The sequence below is a fragment of the Piliocolobus tephrosceles genome, chromosome 5 (assembly GCF_002776525.5).
Source record: "Piliocolobus tephrosceles isolate RC106 chromosome 5, ASM277652v3, whole genome shotgun sequence".
Classification (NCBI taxonomy): Eukaryota; Metazoa; Chordata; class Mammalia; order Primates; family Cercopithecidae; genus Piliocolobus; species Piliocolobus tephrosceles.
In genome coordinates, this window is record NC_045438.1 from 43,874,491 (window position 1) to 43,896,048 (window position 21,558).

The 21,558-nt window shown below is 38.6% G+C and overlaps 1 protein-coding gene across 9 annotated transcripts in view; it reads left to right on the plus strand.

The window, feature by feature from the left end:
- The window catches only part of UTRN (utrophin), a 580,797-nt gene extending 560,162 nt beyond the window's left edge, over nucleotides 1–20,635 (plus strand). For 6 of the 9 annotated variants that reach the window (XM_023183788.2, XM_023183779.3, XM_023183782.3 and 3 more), the window contains 6 exons: nucleotides 3,317–3,475; nucleotides 3,837–4,077; nucleotides 6,740–6,851; nucleotides 8,325–8,417; nucleotides 14,361–14,383; nucleotides 18,625–20,635. In XM_023183788.2, coding sequence (XP_023039556.2) covers nucleotides 3,317–3,475; nucleotides 3,837–4,077; nucleotides 6,740–6,851; nucleotides 8,325–8,417; nucleotides 14,361–14,383; nucleotides 18,625–18,633 — 637 coding nt within the window. In that variant the 3' untranslated portion in view covers nucleotides 18,634–20,635. The remainder of the gene's footprint in view (nucleotides 1–3,316; nucleotides 3,476–3,836; nucleotides 4,078–6,739; nucleotides 6,852–8,324; nucleotides 8,418–14,360; nucleotides 14,384–18,624) is intronic. The other 3 variants (XM_023183781.3, XM_023183786.3, XM_023183783.3) reach the window with 2 other exon arrangements.
- Nucleotides 20,636–21,558: the final 923 nt, after the last annotated feature.

The window sequence follows — 21,558 nt, forward strand, 5'->3', positions numbered from 1 at the left end:
TTTTTGAGACGGATTCTTGCTCTGTCGCCCAGGCTGGAGTGCAGTGGCGCAATCTCGGCTCACTGCAAGCTCTGCCTCCCGGGTTTACGCCATTCTCCTGCCTCAGCCTCCCGAGTAGCTGGGACTACAGGCGCCCGCCATCTCGCCTGGCTAGTTCTTTGTATTTTTTTTAGTAGAGACGGGGTTTCACCGTGTAGACCAGGATGGTCTCGATCTCCTGACCTGGTGATCCACTCATCTCGGCCTCCCAAAGTGCTGGGATTACAGGCTTGAGCCACCGCGCCCAGCCTATTAGTTCTTATTTTAAATGTTTTCTTTCCATTTTTATTATTTTCTTTTAGGTATGTTATTGATAGATATCATAGAACTAATTTTTTGTTTGTTTGTTTTGTTTTGTTTTGTTTTTGTTTTTGAGATGGAGTCTCACTCTGTCACCGAGGCTGGAGTGCAGTGGCGCAATCTCAGCTTACTGCAACCTCAGCCTCCCAGGTTGAAGAGATTCTCCTGCCTCAGCCTCCCTAGTAGCTGGGATTATAGGCGCCCGCCACCAAGCCCAGCTAATTTTTGTATTTTTAGTAGAGATGGGGTTTCACCATGTTGGTCAGGCTGGTCTCGAACTCCTGACCTCAAGTGATCTGCCCACCTTAGCCTCCCAAAGTGCTGGGATTACAGGCATGAGCCACTGTGTGCAGCCAACTAATTTTTTTTTAACCTAATATTAAAATTAGTTTACCTCTTTTTTATCGTAATGCCTGAGATTACCATCTACTTTAGTTCCATTTTGAATTATCCTTGCTCATTCTTTCTTTCATTTACCATGTGCACAAAGTGCTTTGCCTGTACACATGAATGACCTGCCGAGTCATGTGAGTGGGTAGATTAGGACCGTAGATATTGCTCCATTGTCTTTGGACATTTAATATTATGGAAAATAGGAGGCTAAACCTTTTTCCACCTTTGAACATGATTTACTGTTTTATTTTGATTTCTGGCAGATTGCTTGTGATATTTTGTCTTTAAAATACAGACATTTTCCAGGGATATATGTGAAGGTGCTTCTTTTGTCATTATTATTTTGGGGTACTGTCTTTTTAGTTTCTATACTCAGATCTTTTTCATCCTGAGAACTGAGAAATATTTACAAGACGTTCTACTGAACTCTTATTTTGCTCTTTTATTTTATATCTACTATATCTTTATGCTTTGTCCATTTGTCCTATCCATATGTTAGAGCTGTTCTTTTGTCATCTTTTATCACCTCTCTCTTCACATGAACTTGGTGAGGTGCCTCCAGGCATCACTGACTTTGCATTATATAATTCACCGCAGCTCATTGGTGTCCCAGTGGTGTTGAGCCGTTAGTCTCACAGCTTACTTCTGCCCCGGATAACACAGCTAGGTTTATGGTGTTGGCCATTTACTTCCTATGAGGAAAATATACACATACACAGACCCATATCTCCCTGCCAGATTTCTGTTTGATTTAGATACCTGAGCAACTGAAGAACTTTTGGATTGCTTTCAAATGCTGCTCTCTGCAGTGGTGCAGTACCCATACTCTCTTCTTCTCATCCTTCTAAACCCAGGAACAAGCATGCGGTTCTTCTAGAGGTTCCTTCATTCGTTTCCCAGGGACGCTGCGTTTTCCCAGGAAAGGGAATCAAAGGATGATGCCACAGCTTACTTCAATCCTTAACCCACTGGTGTTCCTTACTTCCAGTTTCTAATTGTGCTGTAAGGGTCCCACCCCATCCTCTTTTAAAATTTATTTGATAAAAGCAAGAAGGTCAGGTTAGGTACTTCTTACTATATTGTGGTCTTAACCAAAGTATATGACCTTTATTTAAATATATATGTACTCACATACATATAGATCTATATTTATATATTCCTAGAGGGAGAGAAAAAGAGGGGGTTTATTGATGAAGAAAGCAAAATAAATCAACAAGTGACACATCTGAACTTTTGCTCTGGCTGTTTGACAAGCATAATACCAAAATATTCAATTTTCTCATTTGCTTCATCTATCTCTCTGATCTCAATGCTTAGGACAAATCTTTTCTAGGAACTCACCAACTTTCTGATACAATTTCAAGTCCCTTCTTTGTTAAAGTAAACTGCAGTAACACCGAGATGAATTTTCAAATCAGAATTACAAGTACCAGAGGTCTTCCCCAGCATCAGGTGTTACTCATCAGCTCAAGGGCACGGGTAATCTCAAGGCTCTGGTGAAGATGAGGGAGGCCCGGGACTGCTAGCACCACACCAGGTTCCTTCTGGCTGCATTAGGATGCTGTCTGACTCCAGAGTAACAGAAGAAATCTCTAAGGGACGTTTGCAACCCCCATGGCTTACACAGGAAGGGGCTGCTTCAGTCGTCCGATAGCTCCATTTGATACTCTGATACCTACGTAACTGACATGAGGTTTTCCTGCTGCCCTATTCTGTAAAGCCATCGATTCCAGGATTTGTTTACCAAAAGCCATCAAAACAGATCAGGTGCCATCTGCCCTGCTAGCATTTGCCAAGAGATCTGGTATTTGCACATTTATAAGATCTCACTGGATCTCCCTTGTTAAAAGAAGAGAAGAAATTCCGAGTCTGCTAGAAAGCATTTTCTTGCCATAAATATATCAACTTTGTTAGACGTTCACTTATGTCAATTACTAATTCAACCACGTTACTGCTATGTCTAGTTCATTAGACAAGGAGATAAGTGGGACAACCTGCATGTATTAAATGTAGTTTCTTGTTCTAATGCAGAGTGATCAACCCTAAAAATGACCTGCTAATAATATAAAGTATCTGTAGAGATGTTATAAATATCTACAATTATGATTTGTTCTGAGCTATTTAAATAAAAGAACAGAAGGATTATAAACCCCATCATATGGGTTACAAATCATTTCAAAATTACTTTCAACCAAATTCTGAAGACAGTGAAGTCAGATGATTCTTAATTCAGTAGTCTTTCAATCAACTCTTTAAGCATGGAGTAATTGATTTTGTCTACAGTACCTTTTACACTAAATGTTGTTCCTTATTTTTGTTTTTCACGCTAAGATATCCCTTCTGAAGTTTGTGAGACAGAGCTTTTAGATGAAAGAAAAGCCTGAAATGTTGGCTCGTATAATATACATGCTCTGCTAGATGAACTTCTTCCTAGAGTTTTACAAGGGAGGTCATGGAGACACTGAGCTCTAAGACAAACTTGTCCCAGCCACTATCCTGTCCATCATTATTTCTACTTCCTTTATGTCCAAAAACATCACCATCCAGATGTGAGCCTCTGGGTCTGTCTCCTTTGTCTTGCTAGGGAAGACGAGCACGCCCTCATCCAGCAGTATTGCCAGACACTCGGAGGAGAGTCCCCGGTGAGCCAGCCGCAGAGCCCAGCTCAGATCCTGAAGTCAGTAGAGAGGGAAGAACGTGGAGAACTGGAGAGGATCATTGCTGACCTAGAGGAAGAACAAAGGTGTGCTAGGCCTGGGAGAAGGAAATATGTCATCCTTTCTTTCATATGAATTTCACTGTAACCCCCATTTCTTCTCTTTCCAAGACTATTGTCTAAGAAATCTCAGTGGAGTGAAAATTTTAGAGGACACTAACAAACTGGGATGCTGGCTGCAATACAGCAGCATTTGGGGGTTCAGTGATGATGTCTGTGGGGACACTTGCTTAAAACTACAATTTTATTCATGCATGCTCATCCTACTATTAATACACGGTTTTATATAAGAGGAACTAGCATGAGCTAAATTTGAACTTAACAGACAGTTTTGGAGAGAAGATAATGCACATGATAGTAATTCTGTTTCTCCCTTTTTCTGTATTAGAAATCTACAGGTGGAGTATGAGCAGCTGAAGGACCAGCATCTCCGAAGGGGGCTCCCTGTTGGTTCACCGCCAGAGTCGATTGTATCTCCCCATCACACATCTGAGGATTCAGAACTTATAGCAGAAGCAAAACTCCTCAGGCAGCACAAAGGTAGACTGGAAGCTAGGATGCAGATTTTAGAAGATCACAATAAACAGCTGGAGTCTCAGCTCCACCGCCTCCGACAGCTGCTGGAGCAGGTAAGTGTGTAGAATTCAGTGTCACACCTCCCCAGGCCAACTGTGCACTGCTGGATTGTGGTCCAGGTGTCAGGAGAGGCAGAGAAGTCCACTTTCAGTTTCTTACCTCCGTAGTTAATTTAGACTGGCTTAGAAATTTCCTTTTACATGTAAGCATATACATCCTCACTAGCACATAAAAATGTGTTTGCCCAGCTTACAATGGAATTTCCCAGTCTTGTTTAACAATGAAGTCTGCCTCAGCTCTGAACTGTTTGAGAGAAAATATCCTACGACATATATCTTCCTAAATTATACCTGGGAAGCCTCTGTATTAAGGAACAGCAAGAGACCTGAAATCAGCATTAAAGCTTTCTTCCAGTGAGACAAGACTGCTGACTCCAAGAATCGTTGTTTTCTATTTTCAAGAAATTGAGTAAAAGATGGTTATTAATTTGCTACTATTATTTCCTAACACTGGACCATGTTTTATGGGAGTTGCTTGCAAGCTTTCTGAACGATAAGAAATACAATTTACATTATGATGAATACATACATGTATGGAGAATACAAAATAATACTTGCCTTTATAGAGAAATGCCAGCTCTTATTTTCTGTTTTCCCTTTCTTCCTTCCTCCATTTCTTCCTTCTATTTTTCTTTCTTAATGCTGCTCAGAACCTACTAAATTGATTCTATAACTCATCAATGGGTTATTGCATTCAGTTTTGAAAAACACTGTTCTTTGGGATATAAAAGAAGCATCAATACAGTTTCTGCCTTTCTGGTGCCTGCCATCTAGTTAGAGATCACAGCAAGATACTTTCATATATAAAGACACAGCACACTGCAGGGATTTAAGTGCTTAATGGCACATAGTAGTCAGGAATAGGAGTGATGTCTCAGAACTAGTGAAGAGACCTTTGTAGCAGGTGCAGAGACTGTAGAGTCCCAGCACAGGGGCCAAGAGCTCCTCTCTCTTGAAGAATCCCTGACATCAACATGCATGTCATCTTTTGTCTTTCTCTCTAGCCTGTGCTATGTGGAGCTCCTAAGCGGTATCATAGGAGTGAGTGCCTTTCTCCAGGAATGATTTATTGACTCAAAGCAGGAACATCTTTCTCTCCAGTGATTCTCTCAAATTTTAGAAAACTACCTTTTCACAGTTGTTCTCAGTCTTTTTAACTTATCAGGATAATTCAAAACAGTGTCATTTCTGCCTTACCTACACACGGATCACTCTTTATAATTTGACCATACACTTTTCTCTATGTCTCTCAGTGTTTCAGAATTTGGGTGAGGCCGTTCAGTGGAAGGCTTACTTCGGGGCCTCCCAATCTCACATATTTGGAAAGTAAGAGTTTCCCAAGAGTGACCCAAGATGTGGGTTTCTTGAAGCCCTCCGGAATGTTTGAGTCTTACTTAGTGCCAGCCACATACATTGAAAAAGTTACATTTTTCTTTCCATGAACTTGAAGTATCCGAATGGTGCTGTGTAAGGGATGGATTTTCTCTTGCAATCTCTTGTTTAGAATATGAAGTGTTAGTGTTAACAACTTAGTGCATAGATGGAATCGCTGCAGAAGGAAGCTGTGCTCAAAACCTTTATTTGCCATGGCTGGTTAATGCTCACAGGAGAGCAAAAGGCTTTTCTGTTCACTCTTGCCTTCCCCTACTCCCTCCATCCCATTAGACTGTGCTGCCTAATGGCTCATGTGCCTTGAGAATCGCACAGTAATGCTTTTAGAGATAGCTGATATCCAAATGGCTCTCTATATCCAAGACTACAGAGCTCTTATCTCTTCTAAACAATTTAGCATGATGAACGCCAGAAGTAGATGGAAAATTCAACTCTGATAGTAAAAACTGACATAACTACCAGGCTTCAACTAATATAGATTTAATGGAAAAATCTGCATGAAAAAACTGTAACATCTGCATTCCTATATGCAGGCTCACACTTTCTAATTTGACCATATACTTGTCAAATTAGGTGACAAGTATATGGTGGCTCACACTTTCTAATTTGACCATATACTTGTCAGCATATCCAGCACTGTATCGAAGATTTGTGTGAGTGCCTTTACGAAGTATTTATTAGGTGTCAGGGTCTTCTAACCATATAAGAAATAGTCATTCTTCACTCCCCTCACATAAACCCTATAACACGGCACTATTATTACCCTCCCCATTTTACAAGTAAAGAACTTAAGGTATAGTTTTCCCAGAATTACACAGCTTCTGAGTGGCAGAGTGGGAATCCATAATCATGCTCCTAACCACTCTTCAATATTGCCTTGAAATATAAGCTGATTTTGAAATTGGATAAATTTACTGTATTAGAAACCCAGTGCTGATGTTTAAAATATGAGTGAAATATGCTTATGAATTCACTTAACATTAAAAGCATATTTCATGCTTTTAATGAAAATTGAGGGACAAAAATGATGTTGATAAATAAATCTTGCAGCATAACCAGGTGGATTCTTCAGGGTGTCCAAGCGGAAAGAGAAGGACCAAAGCCCCCACCACGCTGATGCTAAAGTGTATTGAAAACATCTGAAGGCAAAGACCACTATATGATTTAATTATCCATGATGAGGGCGGGAAAGTTAAAAAGGAAATGTTTTTACTTATGATTATTTGAATCTTTTCTCTGCTTTAACCCCTGAATGTGGTTCCAGCCTGAATCTGATACCCGAATCAATGGTGTTTCACCGTGGGCTTCTCCTCAGCATTCTGCACTGAGCTACTCGCTTGATCTGGATGCCTCTGGCGCACAGTTCCACCAGGCAGGTTGGTATCCCCAGCACACAGCTCCTCTGCTGAGTCTGCTTTCTGCTTTGCCATTTGTTTGTGTTTCCTGTTAAGTAACATTCTTACACACTGGCACCTTAGGAAGTAAAAGAGTTTTGCATTCGATCTTAAATAAGTGCAAATCCATGTCAACAATATCAAAAAGCAAACATTTTCAAATAAGCTATAATACATTTGTTTATATAATCTGTAGTAGTGGATTGAATTTTGGTGAAAGATGAAAAAACCTCCTCTTCCCTTTTAGAATGAACAAGAAATTAAATTATTTGCTTTGTGAATGATTTTTTTTAGTACCCTTTCTGTCTCCAAAATTTCATATTGGTACATATTCAGAACTAATAATATTATAGCAAACATTATTGTTTCCTCTGCCAATGTCTGGAAACTCATTTATTCACTTTTCTTCATCCTAGTCCACATAGACATTATCCTGCCTGTCCCATTAGAGGCAGAGGACCCATGCAGCCTATCCTGGGTCACCATGGGGACCTGTCACTGATACTAGGAAGGACTCAGTAAACTAGGTGTTCACCAATGACATTTTGTTATCAATTAAATTAAAATTCTAGAATTTTATTGAGAACTATATATTGTAACCAAGTTAATTTGTTGGTTGGATATCTTTTGGTACATTAACCAGAAAAAAATTAAAATATTGGCCAGGCACGGTAGCTCCCGCCTGTAATCCCAGCACTTTGGGAGGCCATGGTGAAACCCCATCTCTACTAAAAATACAAAAATTAGCTGGGTGTGGTGGCGCACGCCTGTAGTCCCAGCTACTCAGGAGGGTGAGGCAGGAGAATCACCTAAACCCGGGAGGCAGAGGTTGCAGTGAGCCGAGATCGCACCACTGCATTCCATCCTGGTGACAAAGGGAGGCTCCGTCTCAGAAAATATATATATTAAAATATTAAGATTATTTTCATATTTTTTAAATAAGAGATTTTAACTATTGATTATAGAATAGAAAATACATCCTAGTGAAAAGTATCTTACATAAGATGCCTTTACTTTTGTGGCAGGATAAACTGGCCTAAGCTGAAGTCTCCAAAAAGAAAGGAGGACAGAAAAAGAAATTGGTGGATTTTTTTTTTTTTTTTTTTGTATGAAAAAAATACCTGTGGTGCAAAAATAATAGATTTCTCATTCAAACACTGAAATAGTAAGACTATATTACTTGTTTTTCAGTCTCGTATTTTTCAGTCCCCTGGTGTGTGGATTCTTTCTACACAAACAAACATCTAGTACATGTTCATTATATAAAATTATATTACCAACACTCAAGCAAAAGTGTTTTGGGTATATTCCCCTAAAATTGTCCTTTGCAATGGGAACTCTGTTCACATTGATATTTAGAGGCTGGTGGGAGCATTTCCTCCTGAATTTGGGTTTTAGTGGAAGGCTAGACATTAACTTGAGAAGCTTTGTTGTTCCCTGTATTTGCTGTCACAGCGGGAGAGGACCTGCTGGCCCCACCACACGACACCAGCACGGATCTCACGGAGGTCATGGAGCAGATCCACAGCACATTCCCATCTTGCTGCCGTGAGTAGGAAAGATCGCAACACCACAGCTGCGCGTGTTCCTTCCCTTTCTCTTTTTCTGCATGCGGCCCTTCGCCTTCTTCCTTAAGACAGCAAAAACCTTATTACAAACAGGACTGAATATTATTTGAAAATAAGGCAAACATTATATAAGAAAATGAAGCTCAACCTAGATACTGTCAAGTCACGGGAGTACAGTACAGTTGCAACACAGTTCTGCTCTTTCAGATTTTTCAGTATGCCCGACGGGTGATAAAATGAAGACAAATAAAAATTAAGTCTGGTTTGAAGAAGAAATCATCCTCTTCGATGCAAGCTATCATAAGGAACACATCTTAGTTCAAAGAAAAGCTTCCAGTGGCATGCCAAACAAGACATGAAAATAGCCTTTCTAGTGTAATTTCCTCTCTTTTCTTCAAACATTGTTCTCCAGTGTCATCAGACTCAAGTGCAGAAAGGGATTATTTTCAGATTTTCCCTTTTTATTCCTGCTGGTTTCTTTTCTCGTGGAATAAAATAGTCATTGTATAAAGGCCAAACAATTTAAAGCATCATAGATTAGGACCCTGTGAAATTTCCATCTGAACAACAAATAGCCAGAAAATAACCAAATTCCACGGGAAATTATATAATAATTCTTACTTATTCATTTTTTCCAAATGTTTTGTCTTCAGCATCTTGCCACCTTGCAATTTTGGCTGAGCTCTCACCTAAAACACTTCTGGTGTTTCTAACAGAATATATACATACAAGTAAACTGTTTATATAAATAAATATATATATACACACATACAAATATATAAATATATATAAATTACTCTGTGCTACAATTATATTTTAAATAATCTTTCAAAGGATACGAAGCCATTATTTGTAATTTTAGAGAGATTTACTCTTAAACTGATTTTAAATCCAAGGCAGTCACTAAAATAAGAATTCATGTAAAGCATAGCCTCTTATTTTCCCCTTTTCTGTCATCTCCTTAGAAAATGCCATCCCAGGTTGGGCACGGTGGCTCACACCTGTAATCCCAGCACTTTGAGAGGCCGAGGCTGGTGGATCACAAGATCAGGAGTTTGAGACCAGCCTGACTAATATGGTGAAACCTCGTCACTACTAAAAATACAAAAGTTAGATGTGCGTGGTGGCATGCACCCGTAATCCCAGCTACTCAGGAGGCTGAGGCAGGAGAATCACTTGAACCTGGGAGGCGGATGTTGCAATGAGCTGAGATCATGCCACTGCACTCCAGCCTGGGAGACAGAGCGAGACTACCTCTCCAAAAAGAAAAAGCCATCCGAAATGAGGAAAAAGAGATTATAAATTTTCAGAAGTGTAGATAAATAATATATATTGACTTCATTTAAAAATTATTATTTATTTTATAAGACTTTGTAATTTTTAAAATGCCATCATTAGCAGAATGTGAAAACAGCTATTTAAAATATATTTCTGGACCAGGTGCGGTGGCTCATGCGTGTAATCCCAGCACTTTGGGAGGCCGAGGCAGGTGGATCACTTGAGGTCAGGCGTTCAAAACCAGCCTGATTAACATGGTGAAACCTCATCTCTGCTAAAAATACAAAAAAAAAAAAAAATCAGCCAGGCTTGGTGGCACGTACCTGTAGTTGTAGTGCCACCTACTTGGGAGGCTGAGGCATGAGAATCGCTTGAACCCGGTAGGCTGAAGTTGCAGTGAGCTGAGATCCTGCCACCGCACTCCAGTCTGGGCAACAGAGTGAGACTGTCTCAAAACAACAACAACAAAAAAATAAATAAATAAAAAATATATTTCTTTCTGAATTTTCAGGAATATTTGCCTAAAGATATGTTATGGTTTCCACCAGCACACGAATATATCTATTTGTATTTTGCCAGTGTTTTGTTTCCCAGGTTTTTATTTGTAGATTTACTCTAATGCTTCTCAAAGTTTGCAGAATCACATTTACACTATTTCAGTCTCCACACCCACATCCCTACCCCACAAAGCACATGCATGCATGTGCACACATATAGACACACTTTTGACTCTGTAGAGTCTCACAAAAGCTTAAGAGTGTCAGTGAATGCTCACATGCTACCAGATTGTTGCTTATTTTCTAGGCTCTGTAACCACCATAATAGACAAACGGATTAAAACCTGTTTATTAATTATAATTCAAGGTCAAATTTATTTAGAGGTTTTGATTTTCAGTTGTATATTACTTAGTAAGTAGATAAAACCTCATCATAGTCTTTATGAGCCGGAATTAAATTCTTAAAGGAAATTACTTTTTAGTTCAGCTTGTACCTAAATAACCTTAATAATTAGTTAAAAACAAATTCTGTACATCAAAGCATGTTTAGAAGTTTTTATTTAAATATCATGTTGGACATTTTCAATTGTAAAAGTCAGTTGGCAGTGACAGCCAGGGTGGGAAATGTGTTTCAATATACAACTTGTAATAAATATAAAATATATAATTTCCATATTAAAAATTTGACTCTAAAAATGTGGGATTTTTTACAAGTTCCATTTCCTGAAGAATTTACTCTTAAATTTTTGTCAAAGTATATTCTGACATCTAGATTTTACAAAAGATTGACCCATGTGGCTTTAAAACAGAACATTATTAAAAATAAATAATCATAATTTAGAGCAAAAATAAATTGTAAGAGGTAAATGTATGTGTCTGTTTTTATGGCCTCCCTTTAAAGGCAAGTATAAAATTCCTATTGGTTGGGGATCTTGTTAACTATTCATTGATATTGGTTCCTGAGAGGAGTATACAGAGTACCTTCAGTGGGATCCACATCACAGAGGTTCATCCTCTCCCCTGCATTGGTCCCCTCTTCACCAATGTCATTCTCAGTGTTCAAAGAGTGGTTTATGGAGCTCTAAGATTCCTTAATGTTTATTAAGCTTGAATCACATTCGTCAAAAACTGAAAACCTACTGAAATGCAATGATTTCCTTTTAAATATGTTTGTATGTAAAATACCCATAGCTTTCTATTTGATAAAAAGCTGTTGGTTTAAAAGTATTAGTTTGGAGCAGCTGGCTTCGTGCTCTCATAGTCTTAACTATGCACATTCACAAATATTTATAATAGTCATAGTTTTCTGAATGAACATTACTAGTCATGTCTTCTTTTCAAGAATTCAAGCACATTCATGTATGAAATGATGAAAAGTGTATTTTAGAATCCTTTGAAATCTCCATGTTTTAATTCTTGGCTTCTGAAAGTTCTGCTATTCATATTTTTTCTCTGGTATTATAAACATATACAAGATAGGGACAGCTTTCCATAAAAATAAAAGCTGAATTGACTTATTTATAAAATTGATACATATTTTCATATTCTGCCTATAATTATTAAACCTTTTAAAAATTGATGCAGAATAGAAATCATCATGGGAGGTAGACTTGGTGCCCAGTGCATGTTTCTTTCTCTTTTTTTTTTTTTTTTTTTTTTTTTTTGAGACAGAGTCTCACTCTGTTACCCAGGCTGGAGTTCAATGGCACGATCTCAGGTCTCTGTAACCTCCACCTCCCAGGCTCAAGCAATTCTCATGCCTCCCCAAGTAGCTGGGACTACAGGCACATGCCACCATGCCCAACTAATTTTTGTATTTTTAGTAGAGATGGGATTTCACCATGTTGGCCAGGCTGGCCTCAAACTCCTGGCCTCAAGTGAACCACCCACCCCAGCCTCCCAAACTGCTGGGATTACAAGCATGAGCCACCACACCTGGCCCCAGTACATGTTTCTGACTTGAGTGAATGATTACATTTTCTCACTGGGAAGGTTTCCTTGAAGCATTCCTAGATAGTACTCAGAAGGTTTTGTAGGATTCATTCCTTTGAAGTTGCTCAGCCAGCATATATTTTAATAAGCTTTTGTGATTCCCAAAGCTTACCAACCACCTTTGGAGAATGTATCTAAACAAATTGGATTGGCACCCTCCCAATGCCAAACCAATCCCTTGAGCCCCTGTAACTAATGAGAACTTTAAAAATGCTTGTTGCCGGCATACAATGAATTGATCTGCATGTTAATCTTGACTTTTGATCCTTTATGGATTAAAAATTAACATGCCCCCAAATGAATTTCCACTCTTGGCAATCTTGGAATTAAAATGAAACTCTGTATTCATAAATCCTAACTGTGTGAATTGCCTACTTTAATATAACCGTTTTTTAACTGTGTCTACACATTGTTGCACATGACACTTTAGAACTCCTTCGTCTGAATTAATATCCCAGTTGGTCCTGATCACATCCTTGAATTATGGCCTTTTAAAGTCTTTTTTAAATTATTTATGTTGAATCTTAGAGCAGAGAAGCAAGCATTTCTGTCACTTCCTGGCAAGGAGATAAGGAAAGGGTTTAAGTGTACTGCCAATTAACAAATATGCATACTGACTGTAGTAACCATTTTTATTTTTTGGTATAAAATTTTTCTGTCCATTTTTTACTTATGTCCTTTAAATGTATAGAATACTGGCAGTAAGCCAACTAATTTTTGCTGATAGACCACCAAATGCTTTCAAAATTATTTTTGACCCACAGGCGTATTTTTACTATGAATTGCCTATGTTTATTAAGCTTGAATGGCACTCATCAAAAACCAAAAACCCACTGCAATGCAGTGATTTCCTTTTTAAAATATTTTTGTGTGATTTGTTCAGGCGAATACCCATAGCCTTTTATTTGATAAAAGGCTGTAAGGTTAAAAGTATTGGTTTGGAGCAAAATGGATTAGACTTCTGTCTAGGGTTTGGCTATGTGTTATATTTGTTACTTGCAAGAGAAGCATAACTCTGTCTGTTTTAAAAAGAGTGTGTAAACCTATGGTGTACTTAATAATAATTCAACTCAGCTGTCCCCTGGACACTGTGGAGCTCCACTCTTTTCTCCTGGATGTAACTTACAGATCTGGTAGAACTAGGCCCCTTTTTGCCTGATTTCTTCCCCAAATACTGGGGCTCACACTTTCCCTCCAGACGTTATAGGAAGGGTACTCTTCATGCCTGCTCTTTTTTTCTCACATAGCTCCCGGCACACAGCACATGGTCACTGATGTCCTTTCTCCCACTCAGCATAGAACAGTGAGAGATGGAAGGAGTGCAGCATGCTAGATGATTAGGGACAACTCTTATTTGACCAAGAACAGATGTTGCCATTATTGGGGGATAGATCTCCTCTTTTTTCTCCCAGCATTGAGAACGAGATGATCATGTAGCAAAAGAGGGGATGAAAAGCAGATGCGTTAGAGAAGAGATGTTAGTGGCTGCCCTTGCAAAGCCCGCCAGATCGTCTTCACTGCCATGGGCTCTGGAACCAAAAAAGAATTGAGCTATCTGTGTGGAAAGGAGAATTAGATGCCATATTCTAACTTCTCCAGTGTTCCTAACTGGGCCGATCCCAGGCACTATTACTATCCCAAGTGTCCAGAAGGACACAGAGGATTAGGCCAGTGCTTTCCTAGATACAAGTACTTGGCCACCATTTTCCTGGGCCTTAGGGTCCAGGATGTGTCAAGGGTGGGTCAAGGGAGGCAGAAACCAAAGACTTATGCCTCCAGTGGTCCCTTGGTCAGAATTAGTACTCAGTAAAGTAAGTAGAACATATTCTGTTCTGATACAAAAACCAAATACACAGTGTGTTTTAAATAGGAAATGAGATTTTTTGCAAGACTAAGTGCTCAGTAAATGCTTTAGCGTATGCACTAAATCTTAAATCACATGGGATATGAGAAACTAGCCAGGAAAACTAGCCCTCATTGAAGCATTAAGCCAGGAAAAAAAAAAATGTGGGGTTTTCCTATTAGCATCCATTTAACAGCTGGGCTACTATTACCCTATGTAGACTGATACTTTCCACGCGTTTGCGTGCCTGAAAGTTGGAACCAACAAAGTAAGGGGACTGCCATTAAGTGATTTCTTTTGTTTTCTCTTTCAGCAAATGTTCCCAGCAGGCCACAGGTAAGAGTTAATGAGTTGGTTGGCTCTATGTTACTGATCCCAACCTCGAGTAAGCAGATTATCCACCACTGATTTTACTCCTACTTTATTCTCCATGTAAATAAGTAAACTTACTTGACATTTAAATGTTAGTTGATTCTGTACAGCAGTTTGTCAGTCTGGAGGTGGGGGGTGGCTCCCAAGCCACAGATACCGAAAATACCATGTGTTTGATCCTTTGTGTTCTAACAGCTTTTTAATGGCATCTTATGTGCTACATAAAGTCACTCTAGATAGATCTGGCCACCACTGCTCTCTCTAATGTGTACTTAAAGTGGCTATCACAGAACACTGACCTAAAAAAAAAAAAAATGACTGGTACCACAGAGATGGTTTTGTTACTTTGAGGGGGAAAATATTTCAATTTTTTACTTAAAAAGTTGCTGAGAACTGTTGGCAGCTATAGCCTTATGCCTTTTAGTATTTTCTATAAACCAAAAAGTGTATAGACAAGTCTCAATCAATTTAGAGGTTTACTTTGGCAAGGTTGAGGACACACCCGGGAAAAAGAGACACAAGTTTCATTAGGATTTGTAGCCTGTGTGTGGTTTTTTTGTTGCTGTTGTTTGTTTTTGTTTTTGTTTTTTGTTTGTTTTTGTTTTTGTTTTCCACCCCCCCTAAAAAGGATTTTGAGGACTTCACAAAAAGGAAAGAGCAGGCAGGAGGGGATGGAGGAACAGTCAATTATGCATTTGTCTCACGCTCAGTAAATCTGCATTTTATATAAGATAAAGTATGCCCAGAGTAGAAGAAGCAGTCAAATATGCATTTTTCTCAGGGTGGGCGGAGAGATGACTTCTAGTCCTGCCTTGGTCCTGTAAAGATAAGCTGTTAATTCACATTGTCTGGGTGAAATGCAACAAAACTCTTTTGGGTAAAGATTTGGGGGCCCTTAGAAATTTCCTTGTGAGCAATTTGTGAGGGAGGTCACTGGCTTTCTATCTTTGCAACTATCTGTTTAGGAAGGTAGTTTTTGTGTGACTCAGTTCCCACGTTTAATTTTTCCCTTTAGCATAGTGAGTTAGGGATCCTGAGATTTTGTTTTCCATTCACATTTTCTATCACCTGCTTTTAGTAATAATGTGCCACAAAGCCACAGCAGCTTTGGAGAACATTTTCTTTCATAAACTTGTTTGCTAATCTTTTTGAAACAATGAACCTGCTGAATGATCGTCTTATTGGCAAGAGAGGCTAGGATCTTAACTAAAAGACAAGAGTATGTGAAGGAGACTAGGGGTGTGGTGAACTGTGGGTGTTCTCTCCTGCTTGCTTCTGTTGTCTGAGTGAATTGGAAGCCAGGACTTCTGCAGGAAGTGAGGTTGGGGAGGAGGTGTCAGAGGTGCGAGGAGAGACTGGAGGATGTGTGATAGCTTCTTGGAGAATAGAAGAGCAGATGGCCTGGGAAATAGAGTGTGACTATAAGCAGCATTAAAGATGCCACTCATGAATTTAACATGAGGCCATTCTGCAGGGTTTTAAGTTGCCCTCTAGGCATATTCATGTTCATGAGCAGAGGCACCAGAGTGAGCTGAGTATTGCATTTAAAAAGTTGAAGTTGGGGTTTGACAAAGTGAGCACAGTGATTCAAGGGAAGAGGCAAAGAAGTGATTATAATGATTGAACCACATGCTTCAGCTCAGTAGCAAAAAGAATGAGGAAATGTCCAGTGTGGGAGACAGAAATACAGATGGGAGAATCAATGGATCCTATTATCAAAGGATGGATAAATTTGCAGTTGTAGGGGAAGTATGCTGTGGAGGTAGAGGTGGTTGTCAGAAGCTGGACTGAATGATATTGAAATTAGAGGGGTTGCCAAGTATTGGTAATTGTCCATATTTGGACCTTTGTGTGAATGGCTAAGAAGGGTGGAGGACAGGACCATTGGAGGAAAAGAGCCTAAAGATCCAAGAAGCCAGAGTGCTGGAAGAATCATCTCCATGGGTGTTGAAATCACTAACATTTAAAAATAGCTTTAGAGTGGGTGACATTGAGCCATTTTTTACTTCAAGAAATGAAGGAACATGACCCACGGAGTCAGTAGATGACTGCATAATGGATTGGTGTAGTCTGATGACTTAAGATTCAAAGCTGGGTGTTTTTAGGGAGAAGAGAAAGAAGATACCCCAAAGGCCTCAGTGAGGACCCAGGAAGACTTATGCAGTGTATAAGGAATGGGGGAGGGTAGAGAGGGGAAGTGCTATGTGAGAGGGTTATGAGGGAAACTGTGTCTTCAGGTAGATGCAGATATTGATTAGAGCAAGTAGATGCAGGCAGCATTCAGAGAAGGGTTTGGGAACATGGATTTTGCGGATCTCAGGCCACATGACCTATAGGACAGGTTTCAAGAGCTAGGAAGGGCAAGGCATGGGGACACAAAAAGGGGTATGCAGATCTCTATATGACTAGAATACAGGTGATGGAAAGGCCACCAGGAGTCTAGAGCTTTTTGGGGTGGCCCATTAAATTAAGGATAAAGGGTACAACGAGGTTAGTCCTGATGGTCCCCAGGTGGAATGAGGCTGTGAATGACAAAGGCACGGAGGGAAGAGAGAGTCTTAAAATCCTCCAACACTTATTATAACACAAGTGCTCGGAATTTAAAGCAGAAAATGGTCTTAGGAGGCCTTCTCCTCCTACTCTGTTTCTAGATTTTAGAAATTGAGTTTACAAAGAGCTAAATTGTTTCTGGTTATACAGCAACTTAGTGGATGAAACAAACATCTAACCCAATACAAGAGGCCCCTTTCCCGTTTTCTTCCTTCCCTCTCCATTTGTTTTTTTGTTCTTTGCTTTACCCTTCAGCATTTTCCTTCCCTTCTCTCTTCTTCATTTATCATGTCTTGGGTCAAATGGAAATTCATGGAAATTGTATATTTTCACATGGAGGGTTGAGCTAATGCTTACATAGCCTGATCTTAAATTTTTAGAATTCTGACACCTAAAAGGAGAAATATTGTGTGTCCAATTAATAGACACATCTAATTCTCAAGGATAATAGAGTATATAGACAGAATGCAAAATTCCTCTTGGCTTTATATTCAGCATGAATCTGTGCCAGAGTTTCAGTTATCAATGTTAGTATGTAACAAAATGTTCCTTTCTCGTACAGAGTTAATCTCTCCCCTTCTGTGTCCTCAAACCACTTTGAATTTACTATGGCTGGCACTTACCTCATATTAGAATTGAATGAGGCTGCCTGGCTGAGATACCTTCCACACCTGCTTCACAGGAGGGCCTCACCTCAGTACAATGCCTGGAACCCATCAGTGTTTGCTGAATTTTTGCTCCCTCTAACATGGCAATCAAATGTTCACAATGGAGAAGCAAATGTCTGAAGAATCCAAGTTTGTATAGTCATGGAGAATAGGCTGTAGGCCAGAGTCAAATGAGTTTGCCGCTTTCAGCATACCTGGGAAAAGAAGGGGCTCCGTGGGCAGCTTTTCCAGCAACAATGAGGAACATGCTTCCAGGGAGCAGTACTTTATGCTAAAGTCCCCCATAAAATAAGGTGTAAAGCAGTTGAGTATCTTTCCTGAGAGTTCAGAATGGCCTTTTATGATTTATGAGGCATGGTCCAATTTGGATGATTTCATTTTATACTTTTCTTTATTTTTTTCTAATTTCAAAATCCTTTTAGAAGACCAAAAGTTTGACCCTCCCTTCAAAAAGTTGATACCACTTCTGTGAGTGTGGCCTGGATTTATATTGTCTCTGACCTGGGACATTTAACTTTAACTGGCACCACTGCACACACTTGGGTTATGATTCCTGCCTTCTCTTCCTCTTCTCTGGACTCCAGCTTGGGATCAAGATGGGTTGGCATTGTTAGGGTACCCCCTCTACAGATGACCTCCCACAGTCCCCCAGGAAGACATGGGATATTTTCACCAGCCTCATTCACTCACCAGCCTCATTCACTCACCTCCAGCAGAAAGAAGTGAAGTCCTCTCCATTTTAACTTAGCTTCCAGCCTGGTCAAGAGAAAAGAATTTCAGACCTCCCTCTAAATCAGCTGCAGTGATAGAAAGCAGATTAGGTAACTTCATCATGAGAGGGAAGGACCTCATTGCAGAAAACAAAAGTCACATGGGAGTTAAGACTCCTGAAAGAAGCACTTATATTTTCTTCAAGAATTGACAGATCTCTGCTTCCTGTGATGTTTCATGCAAATATTCTGACAGTGCTATTTTCCCTTCCCACAGGCAATGTGATTCGGCCAGCCAATGTTTCCTGAGATACAGTGTTGCCCTTTTCAGCAAATGCCAATTCCAAGTTCCATTTAATCAGAAGCTCCATGGCTCCGTGGCCCACAGTGTTGAGTGCTGACTGTGTGTTCTACTGAAAGAGTAAAACACTGACTATCCAAAGAGAAATGGATATTTTGTTTTTATGATAACCGTATATTATTGTTTTCTTTTTCCCTTTCTATGCAAGTGTAAATTAATGAACAGAGAGGTATTTGGAAATGGTAATACATTTGTCACAGATTTGTATAATGTATACAGCATTGGGAAAGTGGGTGGGGGCTTTCTAATATGATACCATCTTTTTAATAACTATGACAAAGCTTACATAAGAATTAGAAACTACTTTACATTTTTGCATTCCTTCTGCTGTTCTTATTAACGTTGCACAGTAACTTCATTATTTCTTTGACTCTTTCACCACAATGTTTTGGTTATTTATAATTTATCAGCCATATAAGCAAATAGATCCCATGTATTTGTTTCCATGATTTGGCCACATTAATAAATTCATAAATTTCAATCAAATATCTTTATATATATACACATATGGTTTAAGCTACAGCCCTGTGTATGCCTTTTAACTTTATTTGACGTTGCCCACTTACTTCTTTGCTGTCCACTTGGATAATCATAATAAAAACCTATGGGCCTAAATGGCATTTCTTTTGGGATATTTTTTCCTGCATTTTATTCCCTTTTTATGTAAGTAGGAATTAATTATTTATTTAATGTCTTAATCTATTTGATAAAGAAGACTACATTATGATAATCTCAAAGATCATATTACCAAAGGTTGCCCACTTAAGCATATTTTCATTTTGACACAGAAACAAACTTTAGTATAACCTTTCCTAGTTCCTATGTCTTAATTCTCATCATTATATGCACAGCACACCTTTACCTATGGTGACACCAGAACACATCATTGTCTTTAGTTCCCTTCAAAGATACTTTTATTGTTGTTTTGTATTTTCAAGTCCTTAATAGTTCTTGAATCTCCTAGTTGTTTTCTTACTGAAAGCGGACACACATTTAGTGCACAGCTTGTTTTACCTTTTGGGTGAAAGATCAGATGTTTTTATACCCTTCACTTGATCAATATATTTGGAAAAAATGTTTATCAAAAATCTATGTCACTGTTTCTACAGAAGAATGAAATTAATGCTTACGTGATGGTACCTCCACCTACATCTTTGAGTGCATTCAATTAAGTATTTTGGTTTAGCTTCTGATTTAACATTTAATTGATTCAGTTTAAACATGTTACTTAATTACCAAATGTAGAGGAACCAAAAAAAAAGTGAAAATAGTATATTTTGATTCAAACATATTTGCTTTCAAAACATAAAAGACATTTTAACTTTGGGTTCTCTTTAGCTGGGATCTGGCCAGAAGGAGGCTTAAAGTTAGAAATTGCTGTTATTTTAGAATAGGTTGGGTGGGTTGGGGGGCAAGGGTGTCTATTTGCAGCAGAGATATTTTGAAAAGAAGAAAATTGTTTTATATAAAAGGAAAGCCATGACCACCTTTCTACCTCAGATCCATCTTCATCCATTGCATTGGAAACTGCTTTATGCTGCTGCAGTCTGCAAAGTCTAGAGCTTTTATCAGGCCATGTCATACCCAAGAAAGCATCTATTTAAAGAAAAAACAATTCCCTGAACTCTCAACTCCAAGTTGTAGATTTGGTGTCTTCCTTGTTCTTACTTTAAAAAGTCATGTATTAATTTTCTTTCTGCCTGTATTTGTATGCAAAATGTCCTCTATCTGCTATTAAGGAAAAGCTACGTAAAACACTACATTGTAACCTTCTAAGTAATAATAAATAAAAAGAAATATATTGTAGTAACAACAATGGGAAGTAAGTATGTAGTTCTTTTGAAATAGATGGTAAAGAACTAATCACAGACTATCATCATCTGGTTACATATTGTATTTTTCATCCTGAATAAAAGTGATTTTAACAAAAGATGACTTTGATATTCTTCAGCTGGGTTCACTGATAGAATCTGAATTTTGAATGCACATTTATGAAATAAAGATATAGAGAGAGCCTGTATCTGGATATATCTACATATTTTCCTGCAGTTTCTCTCATATACACTAATACAGTCTCCTGTTGCTCTCATGCTCTCTCTGTCCCCCATCTCTTACACATACATATAATTACATGATTCTCAATTTATTTTATAGATAGAAGGCTGTTTGATAAAGAAAAGTAATATTGGATGTAAAGATGTGTACATAAACCCTATTGAGTGTTTTAATAACTAGATGCTATTAAGTTCCTTTCAAATCTACTTTTAGTTTCATGCTCTCAAATACTGTGTGATTTTTATCCAAACTAGTAGGTTTTATCAATTTCTGGAGCCATTCAGTGGGAAACAATGTTGAGAATCATGTTGCTTGATTCTAAAATTAAAAGCTATCTATGAACTAGAAAAATCATCTAATATATTATTAACAAATTATATTATTTGTTAAAATAAAGAAGACTGATACATTCTGATGAACAAACATTTTAAACATCCTGCATACTATTAAGTACTGCTGACATTGAGCATTCCTGAGAAAACACTTGATTTCCAGCAACTTGTTGACTAGGTAGCTGAAAATAGAAGTGAGAACAAACCAGTTTTGCTTTCATACTGCTGTGGTTTGAATGTGTCACCCACAGTTCATGTGTTGAAAATTTAATCCCCAATTCCATAGTGTTGAGGGGTGTGACCTTTAAGAAGTGATTGGATCATGAGGTTAGAGGTCATGAATGGATTAATGTCATCACAGAAGTGTGTTTGCTATCTCAAGTGGGTTTATTACGAAAGCACGTTGGGTTCTCTCACTTTCTCTTGCATGCTGTCTGCCTTGTCATCTTCCACCACAGGATGA